This window comes from Belonocnema kinseyi, chromosome 8 (assembly GCF_010883055.1).
Source record: "Belonocnema kinseyi isolate 2016_QV_RU_SX_M_011 chromosome 8, B_treatae_v1, whole genome shotgun sequence".
In the NCBI taxonomy this organism is placed as follows: Eukaryota; Metazoa; Arthropoda; class Insecta; order Hymenoptera; family Cynipidae; genus Belonocnema; species Belonocnema kinseyi.
In genome coordinates, this window is record NC_046664.1 from 24,870,606 (window position 1) to 24,882,617 (window position 12,012).

At 26.2% G+C, this 12,012-nt stretch overlaps 1 protein-coding gene across 1 annotated transcript; it reads right to left on the reverse strand.

The window, feature by feature from the left end:
- Positions 1–3,451: 3,451 nt before the first annotated feature.
- Positions 3,452–7,578, reverse strand: LOC117178413 (lazarillo protein-like). The gene is made up of 4 exons (XM_033369839.1): positions 7,492–7,578; positions 7,257–7,387; positions 6,322–6,501; positions 3,452–3,590 (listed from the first exon to the last, which is right to left on the reverse strand). The coding sequence occupies exons 1-4, from the start codon at positions 7,576–7,578 to the stop codon at positions 3,452–3,454; spliced, it is 537 nt and encodes a 178-aa protein (XP_033225730.1).
- Between the last annotated feature and the right edge of the window lie 4,434 nt (positions 7,579–12,012).

Consider the following 12,012-nt stretch of genomic DNA (forward strand, 5'->3'; position numbering starts at 1 on the left):
TTGTCTTTTTAATAAAACAGTTGCATTTAGAACCAAATAGTTGCATTCAAAAAATAAATTCTCAATGAAAATGTAATAGTAAATAGCTTTAAAAAAAGGGTTTTCAACAAACTATTTAAATATTATATAAACTATTTATATAAAGTATTTATATAATTATTTATATAAACTATCTAACCAGAGATGAATTTTCGAACTAACATATAAATTTTCAACAAATTAGTTCGATTTTTAACCTGCAAATATAAATGTTCGACAGAAAATGTAATAGTTGATTTTTCAAAAAATGAAGATGCTATCAGAAAAGATGCATTTTAAAACCAAGCAAACGCATTTTTAATCATAAAGATTAATTTTCTATAAAAAATGAGAAATTCAAATCAAAAATAGAAAACTTATGTTTTCACTAAAAAAAAAGTAATTTCAGAAAAAAATCATTTTTAACAAAATAGTCAAATTTTTAACTAAAGAGATGAATTTTTAGCCAAAACACTTTTTAATAAACCCAAATAAACCAAATTTTTCTTAACACCTTCACCCCACATATATAAAATCAGCATCATTTATATATTTTTTTTAAATGATTCTTTAATGCTTTTTTATCTCGTAAACTGATTAATTAGTTATAAGTTGATTACTGAATCCAAGTAACAGAAACGAAAATGGAAATTAAGAAAAAAAATATATGTAAAATAAAAATTATTTGAATAATTCAATGAACATAATTTCTTTGATGCTTTCTATGTTATTGAATGGTTAATTATTATTAGCTTATTAATTTTGTTTACCAGAAAAAATTACATGAAGATTGAAATTAAATATTGTTTACGAAAAACTACATTTATTATTTACTTTGAGGTTATGTTATTTAAAATGAGATATGATGTATATAATAAAAGATTATATTTTAAATATCTCTATTCCAATTCCATAATTTAAACAATTTTTTTGATGTTTTAAAATAATTATTTGAAATCAATCTTCAAAATCATTTGTCGATGTGTTTTAAGATTTTATCGAATTACTTTAAAATATTATTAATGCTTCAAATTTTCATAAAAATATAGGGAAAAAATGATTTTGATGATTCATGAAAATCGTAACTTTTTTTATGTAAGCTAACAAAAATTTGCATCGAACGCTCATGGCCGATTTTAAAATTTTTGTTGTTTATTTAATAACAAACATGAAAGAAGATGTTGAAACAAACTGAAAAGCAACTATGTAAAAAATATGTTCAGTTGCAATGTAAATGTAAAAAAGTGTATTGAATTTGTTATAAACAACGAAGTGAATGAAAATAGTTTCATAGAGATTGACGGCGATTTGTCACTTGATTCGCACAAAATTTAAACAATTTATGGACAAAAAGATATTTTTGGGTGAATTAATAAAAGTTAATAAATAATTTATTTCAAAAGCAATTGTTGTAAAAAAATTCAGGTCAGGTATTTTTGAAGGAATTGATGCGGCTACTTGAATTTTACCATTCTATCATGAACCACCAGACATTCTTGCTACAACTGCAGTACCACATACTTCAGTCACACTCATAATTATGACATCATGGATTCTATACAATGCGCCCTTTATATCTTTATTGTTTATTAGTGCCTTCCAAGTTGCCTTAACTTTAGTCACAAATCAATTTGTCGAAGGACGTTTTTTGTCCCATTGTGCGACTTCTTGAATTTTATGATTCTACAATGCATTTCCACACATTCTGGCTACAACTGCAGTACCACATACTTCAGTCACACTCATAATAATGACATAATGAATCTTATACAATGCGCCCTTTATATCTTTATTGTTTATTAGTGCCTTCCAAGTTGCCTCAACTTTAGTCACAAATCAATTTGTCCACAGACGTTTCTTTGACCCACTGTGCGGCTACTTGAATTTTATCATTCTCTTATGCATCACCAGACATTTTTGCTACAACTGCAGTACCACACACTTTAATCGCACTCATAATAATTAAATCATGGATCATAGCTGATGCGCCATTTATATCATTACTGTTTGTTAGCGGCTTTCAAAGTTGCCTCAACTCTAGTCACAAATCAATTTTTCCACGGACGCGTTTTTGCCCCACTGTGCGGCTGCTTGAATTTTATCATTCTATTATGCATCACCAGATATTCTTGCTACAACTGCAGTACCACACACTTTAATGGCACTCATAATAATTACATCATGGATTATAGCTGATGCGCCCTTTATATCTTTATTGCTTATTAGCGGCTTCCGAAGTTGCCTCAACTTTAGTCACAAATCGATATATCCACGGACGTTTCTTTGCCCCACTGTGCGGCTACTTGAGTTTTATCATTCTATTATGCATCACCAGAAATTTTTGGTACAACTTCAGTACCACACACTCTAATCGCAATCATAATAATTACATCATGAATCATAGGCGTTGTGCCCTCTATATCTTTATTGTTTATTAGCGCCTTCCAAGTCGTCTCATCTATTCGTTTATTTATCCTATTTTTAAAATCTCTTCGCACTTCCGGTTACTGTAGATTCTCAATCTTAATTCGCGTTTGTTTTGTTTCTTAGAATTAAATTAAATACTATAATATCTTAAAATTGTTTTCAAATTTTTGAAATACATTTAGATATTTATACATCTTTGAAATCCATGAAATTCCTGAATTCACGTGAACAAATTCATTAAAAATTTTAATAATTTTCAACAATTTTCGACTAACAGACTTATTTTTTGTTTAAACAGTTTTATTTTAAAATACAATCTGATGCTAAAGCCACCGTGTTACTGATTTCACTAAGTGTTACATAAATATAAGTAGATTAAACAACATATGATGACTTATTATTTTTTTAATGTTAAATTTGTTGCTAAACAAAAAGGAAAATAAGAAATAATTCAAAAGTCTTTCAGAGCTAACTCTAATATCTTTAACTTAAATGTGACTTTGCCAAAATAACTGAAATCCATTTAGCATATGTAAGGTAAAAAAAGGTTTTGATTACAAGTTATTGAAAAAATACGAAAATGATTAAAAAGCATTTATTCTTGACGAGCGTTATTAGTTTGCAGACACAAGAAAAGAAAAAAAATCATATTTCTGATCTGAATTTTTATATTATAAATTAATTGCACAATAATTTTTTTCAACCGTTTTTTCCCTAAAGGTTTAATATAATATTGAGTATATATTTTATCTACAGCTGATACCAAAATAAGCCTTCTCTAATTATAATTATAATTTAATAAGAATACAAAAATTCGTTGCCATTTGTGTAGTCAAATTTATAATGTAAAAAAGTATTTTGGTAATTTTGACTAAACTATTGTTAACTCAACCGAAATTGGGTTAATTCAAAATGTGTTTTGAAATAAATAGACAAACAATAAAAATTATTCAGTTTTATTGATTATCCCAGATGAACAGTCATTTGAAGATAATTGTTCATTACGCTAGTGAAGGCACTTTTTTTGTTCTGTAAGAATCAGGAAACTTCTGCTAAAGCCACTTGCGTCAAATGTTTTGTATGCCTTCTGAAGAACTTTTTCACTAGGAACGCGGTCTCTGGTCAAAATCCATGCTTGCTTTGTGCTGAAAATAAAAAATTATTAAATAGATATAAAAACAACGACGCAGGAGTTTGCAAAAAGCCGGGAGTACTCTCTGCGGTTAGTCGTGTCATCTGCTTCAGTCAGTAACAAAAATGTCGCAGGACATTCGCTTCAGTTCGCTTTGAGCCACGCAGTGTTTAGGTTATGCGTTGCGTAACCAGGTGTTACAAGGAGTTACGAAAATGTCAACGGAAAACAAAGTAAGAGGTTATCTTTCGAAAAGACATATAAGCTTCCAGGTGAAGTGAAATCAAGTGCCTTAAAACAGTCTTTTTACAGAATCTATTTTTTGACTGGGAATTTTACAAATCTTTAGAAAAAAAATCTGTAGAAGTTTGATTTTAATAGCTTTCAAAATAATTGGTTGCATTATTGTCTTTTTTAATAATGATGACATTTACTTTATATTGTGTATTTCGAAAATATTTTTATTTAAAAATCCTCCATTTTATATTTTTATTTTTAAGCTACTCTCTGCGGTTAATCGCGTCGTCTGCTTCAGTCAGTAACAAACATGTCGCAGGACATTCGCTTCAGTTTGCTTTAAGTCACGCAGTTTTTAGCTTATGCGTCGCGTAACCAGGTGTGCCAAGACATTACGAAAATGTGAAAGGAAAACAAAGTAAAAGGTTATCCTTTGAAGAGAAATATAAGCTTCCAGGTGAAGTGAAATCAGGTACCTTAAAACAGTCTTTTTACAGAATCAATTTTTTGACTGGGAATTTTGCAAATCTTTAGAAGAAAATTCTGTAGAAGTTTGATTTTAATAGCTTTCAAAATAATTGATTGAATTATTATCTTTTTTAATTATGATGACAATTACTTTATATTGCGTATTTCGAAAATATTTTAATTTAAAAATCCTCCATTTTAGATTTTTATTTTTAAGCTACTCTCTGCCGTTAATCGTGTCGCCTGCTTCAGTCAGTAACCAACATGTCGCAGGACATTCGCTTCAGTTCGCTTGGAGTCATGCAGTTTTTAGCTTATGCGTCGCGTAACCAGGTGTGACAAGGCATTACGAAAATGTCAAAGGAAAACAAAGTAAAAGGTTATCCTTTGAAGAGAAATATAAGCTTTTAGGCGAAGTGAAATCAGGTGCTTCAAAACAATCTTTTTTCAGAATTAATTTTTTGACCCAGAATTTTACAAATCTTTAGAACGAAAATCTGTGGAAGTTCGATTTTGATAGCTTTTAATATAATTGGTTGAATTTTTCTCTTTTTCAATTATGATACCATTCACTTTACATTGCGTATTTTTAAACTCTTCTAATTTAAAAATTTTCGATTTTTATTTTGAACCTTGCAGCATTTAATTTTTAACAAATTTTAATTCAGACTTGAAGACTTGAAAAATTAAAAATTAGAAGCGTTTAAAGTACAAAATTTTTGATACAAAACTAATCAATCGACATTTATTGTTTGTTGAAATATTTAGAAGTTCTTAACAAATTTTTAAAATAATTTTAAGTTTGAGAAAATTTAAAACAACTTCTATATTTCTCGAGATTTGGAAATAAAATTTTTAATCTTCTCAATGATGTTTTATCTATTTGAAATAAAAATAATTTAACTTCTAATTGACGAAGTAATCTGTTACAAAAATTAATTTTCAATGTTTCCAGATTAAAACTGCTGACAATAATAAAATTTCGAAAATTCAAAAGTTTATTAAGTTTATTTAGTTTTTAATTAGTTTCTTATTACTTCATGTGCAAAAATGCCTAGCCTTACTGTTCAAATTTTGTTATTTCATTGAAAATGAAAAATGTTTGCGAACTGAAAAAAAAGATAAATGATCGGAACTTTTTTTCTACGAGTAAAATGGCTACCCTGGTATATGTACGTACACACTTAAAAATCAGTACTTTCATAAAGTTTGTTTTGCGAGCTCAAAAATTTTCACGTTCGTCATGAGTTTATGAAAATCAAATGGCAAATAGAAAAAAGAAATATTTTCTATGGCAAAACTCCTACAGAAATTATTCACACGGCCCTGATTGATGCGGTTTAGCGAGTCCCGAGATAGTACGAAGGCCATTAAGGGTACATCCGAGACGGACACTATAACGGGACTGCAGTTTATGGAAATATAGAAATACAGACACAGAGAAATAGAGAAATTGATAAATTAAAGAAAGAAATAAGGAAGCAAATGAGTAAAGGAGTATAGAAGTAAGAAATTAAAGAAGTGAAGATATAGCAGGAAAAAACGAAAAAATAAAGTAGGGCCGTAAAATAGTAAAGAAGTAGGAAAGAAGAGAAAAAGCAAGTCGAAAAATAGGAAGAGAAGGAGTGGGGAAAAGGAAATTCAGAAAGTAGAAAAGTAGGGAAGTGGTGAAGAGGAGAAATGGGGAAGTGTGAAAGTAGCGAAGCGGAGTAGTGGGAATGTGGGAAAGTAAAGAAGTAGGTTAGTAGGGAAAAGAGAAGCAAGTAAGTGGAAAAGTAGAGAAGTGGGAAAAATAGAAAAATAGGCAAGTAAAGAAGTTGGGCAAGGGGAAGCGTTGAAGTGGTAAAGTAGTGAAGAGGTAAAGCGAGAGAATGTGAAAGTATGGAGGTAAAGAAGTAAAGATTGAAAGAAGCAAAGGAATACAAAAGTAAATAAATAATTCAGGAAATAAGAAAATAAATTAAGAAATAAATAAACAAATTAAGAAATAAGAAAGTAAATAAATAAAGAAAGAAAAGTAACTGAAAAATGCTTCTTACTTAAAAAGTTTAAAATCTTGACATGAGAAGACAACAGCATAACTTGAATAGTCCGTATCTAGAATCCATAGAGAGCCTTCGATGATGGATGGTAGTGTAGGGAATGATATGGTCAGTTTTCCTTCACCAGATTCACTAGCCAATTGCGCAATTCCTTCAATACTCATGGATTTTCCAGTACTGAAAATTTCAACAAATATTTATACTTTTTCATAAATTTATTTAAAGAATAATAAATCTAATTTATTATTTATGAATTTATTATAACTAATTTTCCAAATATTTGATGTTTAAGCAATTTTTTGAACGAGTTGAATAAATTATTACATCTATCAAATATACATAAAATAAATTTTAAACTTCAAAAACTTGTAAAAATAACAAATCTGAATTAAAAATAATGTATTGCTGTTTTACGAATACAAAATTTGTACTGTTCAACAAGATTTAAAATCTTTAAATATTGAAGCGAATTTAAATTTTTAGAATTAAAGATTATTAGATTCCTAACAATCGTACAAAGCGATATCAGTATTTTATTCTACTTTTTGGCCTATTTAAAAAAAGAAGAAAAAAAAGGCAAGTGAATTTTTTTTTTTAATTTTAGAAACATATTTTTTATTTTTTAACTCAAAATATTGATAAGAAAGATAAATCATAAATTTCAACCATTTTCGGGTGTCTAAAAGTTTGTAAAACTATTTTGATAGATATGAAAAAAGAATATATTTTTTAAAGGTGCATATTTAGTAACACAAAAATCAATTAATTACAAAATTTATAATAACAAGTGTAATTAATTTAATATAATAATTTAATTTAATATTAAGCTTTTATAGATTAACAGTTATTATAAAAATAATATAATTTATCAATTTTTAATGATTAAAAAAATATTTTTTATAAAAATAAAGCAGGTATTTTATCTAACTTACAAAGCATTGACTTGATTTTTAAAAACATTTATAGTTCCATCGTCGTTGAGAGAGTATTTGGCAGTACCACATTTTCCTCCCAATTCAGCAAGAACAAAGTATCTTCCGGCTTCGTACCATTTTCCCATATACTAAAAATATTAAAAATCATAATTTTTGTAAAAATAATTGTAATTATTATAATTATTAATAATTGTAAATAAATACTAACTTTTTCAACGTTAAAATTTTGTACGACTTTCAAGTCTGGACACTTGCCCAGAGAAGGCACTTGAGCCAAAGCTCCAGAACAAAGCACAAAAAGCAGGGCTAGTTTAATCATTTTGTTTTCTGGAAATTATAATTTTTTTATTTATTTAAATCGCTGGATGAGGATAGAACTAAAGATTATAAAAACATACTTTATTTTTTATGAAAAATTTTGAAATTCGCACAAATAAACATTAGTTTTAACCATGTTTTTTGCAGTTGAATTTTTTATGACCACCGCTTCTTATCGATTTTTTAAAAATTATTGCATTTTCATAAATGATGGATTTTTCTCAGGAAAACATTCTCTACAACTCTACTGTTTCCAATTTTAAAAGTACATTTTTCTATGGTCATTTATTAAAATAGAATCATTTTTGAAAAATTGATAGAAAGCAGCGGTCAGAAAAAATTCAAAGACAAAAAAATGGTTAAAATTTTTTTTTTGTGTGTGAATTTTAACATTTTCCATAAAAAATCATGTTTATTTGGAATGCCATCAGTTATAATGTTTTGATTCTTAAAATCATAGAAGAACTCGTTTTTCAAATATCTGATTTTCGGCACCAGAATTACTTCAAAAGATATTTCTTAGCATAGAAACAATGTAGAAAAGATTATTGAACAATTTTTTTAAAATATCTTTATAACAATTTGTTGTAAAAAATTTTAATTTTTTAGTTAAATACAAAAAAGCCTTTCTCTTAAAGAAGCAACATCCCTCGCCAGATTCACGAAATAAATACTAACTAAACGTGTTACTTTAAAAAATTATTGCATAAATAAACAAATATCCCCTCCAACCGCCAATTTTGAATTTTCAATACCAGAAAAAATTCCTCGAAATTCAGCAGTTGTTTCACCTTAACAATCTCTTTTGAGAAAGTGGACTAATTTTTTGTTATAAAAATGAAAATTCGATACATGCTCTCCTGAGGGAAGGCTCAACCTTCATTAACAAATTAAAATTTAATAAACTATGTGTCGTGGAATGTGCAATGAGGGCTCATTTAAAAGCTTACTTTTAATATCATTAAATTTAAAAAAAGAATTATTTTGTTACATACATGATTTTCATACCAACTGGTTGAATTTTCCACTTAAGAAGATACATTTTTTTAGAAACCTTAAATAGTGAAATTTTTAGTTACAAAAATTAATTTTCAATAAAAAAGTAGACTTTACAAAGGAGCTTAATTTATAAACATAAAACATTATTTTTCAACAAAAAAGTATTTTTTTTTACCAAATAGATAAATTTTCAATCAAATGTTTCGACTGTCCTCCAAATAATTAAATGTTTCACTAAATTATTGAACATTAAAAAAAGATCAATCTTTCACTGAAAAATGTGTTAATTTTCAATTAAAAATGAAATAGTTTAATTATTTCCGTTGAAAGGAATTATTTCTGTTGTAAAAAATGAATTGTCAACAAAATAGCTGAATTTTCAACCAAAGAGATGAGTTTTTTAACTAGCATGATGAATCTCTATATAAAAAATGAATTTTTACAAAGTAGTTCAATTTTCAACCAAGTAGTTTTATTTTCAAATGAAAGGAAGATTTTTTACAAAACAATTGAATTTTTGAACCGAAAATATGAATTTTCAACGAAACGATTATTTTTTTATCAAAAAAGCTGAAATTTTAAATAGTATAATGAATAAAAAATCGTATTGAAATTTTGCAAAGTAGTTCAATTTTTAACCAAGTAGTTAAATTTTTAGCCAAAAAGTCGATTTTCCTACAAAGAAATTGAATTTTGAACCCGAAAGTATGAATTTAAAAAAAACGCTTAATTTTTAACTGAAAGCATGAATTTTAAACTAGCATAATGAATGTTTAACCAAAATAATGAATTTTTAAAAATTAATTACACTTTCAAAAAAAAAAAACGATTTTTATCAAAAGAAATTGAATTTTTCACCCTAAAATATGAATTTTCAAGCCAAAATTTTATTTTGAATCTAATATTTGAACTGTCAACTAAGTAGTTGAATTTCACCGAAAATATGAATTTTCAACCGAAAAGGTAAATTTGTATCCACAGAAGATAATTTTCAAATACAATGTGGATTATACAACAAAAAATAAATTAGTATAAATAAAATAAATTAATAAATTATCCTCTAAAACATCGACGTGAACGTTTTTTGTTTTTAGTGTTTTTTTTTTTAATAACAAGATTAGCCATATTAATATTACAAATAATTTTAATTGTTTAATAAGTAAATGACTTACCGAGAATTAAAGAAGCTTCTGAATAACACGTTCGGTTTTCTTTTAATATTTAACTAGAACTGACAAAGTCTTTTTATACTCTTTGATTTATCCTTATCACCCAAACCTAGAAAAACAATTTTAAGTTTGGATTTTATCTTTCTTGGTCAAATCGTTATCTGGATAATCAATCACAAATATCAATGATTTGAAAAATCAAAAATTGAGACTTTTTATGAGAAACCATTTAGAGTTTTAGCTTTTAAAATAATTTTCCAAAATGCGATTCATGCTTATTACTTGATTTTTGTATTATTATTATTATTATTATTATTTATAGTAGGACTAAGGAGTATCAGTTTTCACAAAATTTTCTAAAAAAAGTGAAAATAAAAAAAAGAAACTAGGAAATTTAATTCGAAGATAGATCGATTATCTACTAGAATAACTAAATTCGGTAATAGTGGAAATGGAACAAGTTCGAGAAACAATTCATTTAAACAAATTAATTTGAGAATCAGTTCCTTCTCTGCTCATTTGTCTTAGATTTAAAGGAAATAAAAAAGATTTAAAATATTAAAGAATTTTTTATAAATTTTGCATTTATGACTATTTTGAGAATTAATATCATTGTTCTAATACAAAACAATGATTTTAGGATAAAATAATTTTTAAATACAACAAACTGATACACTGGTGTACTTATATTATTAAATTGTTTATGAAAATTAAGGAAAATTTTATATATAACTAGTAAGTTTCTGAGCCTACATTTATTTATCAATATTGCTATTTTTTAAAGTAAAATCGATTAAATTCTGAAGGACTTTGACTAGTCGATTTTTAAACATAAATTTCTTTAGTTTGTTATTTAAATTGTAAAATAAAAAAGTTAAATTTTTTATATTTATGCGACACGCTTAGCCTCATTAATTTGTCTTTTCCCAAAAAGGTATAGAATTAGTGAATTTATATTAGACCAACAGATTTTAATATCGCTGATAAAGTTTATTTAATTTCTTCAATTTGATAAACAAATTGATTAACAAAATTCATTTATGTTGTATTTCAAAACCCTGAACTAATTTTCATCTCAATTTTCGTAAGGATTCATATAAAATTATTGCCTTTTTACAACTGAAACCTGGAAAATAACATTATCGATTGTTATAAACAATCATCAGGAACAAATTCATTGAATAAGTTCTTCTGAAAACAGAAAATTAATTTCCTATTGAAATCGTTTGTTTTGCTCTCGAGAATAATACTAGAACTATATGCCTATGAACGTTTCATAACGTTTTTTATTTTTATAAACAATGATGATAAACCCATTAATTAAATAAGCGCTTTTACATAAATATGATCCATTTTTCTATCATTGTTTATTTTACCCTCAAAAATAATATTTCAAGGTAAAATATTAACACTCAACAACATTTTTTATTTTGATACACAATTGTGATAAATAAATGCATTTAAGTTTGTTTGTTTTTTTATTTTTTGATACAAAGAATAGTCTAACTTTGAAAATTTAATTTTTTTTAATTATCTGAAAAAGTTAACTTTTTTTGGAAATTCATTTTTCGCGTTCAAAATTGCACTTTTTTGCATAAAAGTAGTCTTTTTGGTTGAAAATTCAACTACGTGAATGAAAGTTGAAATATTATGTAAAAGTTGATTTTTCTGATTGAAGATTCCATCATGCTAGTTAAAAATGCTACTCTGTGGTTGAAAATTCAACTCTTTGGTTTAAAAATGAACTTTTTAGTTGAAAAGCAATTTTTTTTCTTCAAAATTTATATTTTTGAGAATATTTGTCTACTTAGTTGTCAGTTGAAGTGTTTTGTGGAAAATTAATTTTTTTATTGAAAATCCATATTTTCGGGAATATTCAACCATTTGGCTGACAGTCGAAATATTTAACTGAAAATTAACTTCCTTGTTGAAAATTAATATCTTCGGGTTAAAAATTCCTTGAATTTTTAGAAAATTATTTTTTTTTTGTGGAAATTTAAACTACTTTCTGAAACTTAATTTATTTTTTGTTGTATAATCCACATTGTATTTGAAAATTATCTTCTGTGGATACAAATTTACCTTTTCGGTTGAAAATTCATATTTTCGGTGAAATTCAACTACTTAGTTGACAGTTCAAATATTAGATTCAAAATAAAATTTTGGCTTGAAAATTCATATTTTAGGGTGAAAAATTCAATTTCTTTTGATAAAAATCGTTTTTTTTTTTGAAAGTGTAATTAATTTTTAAAAATTCATTATTTTGG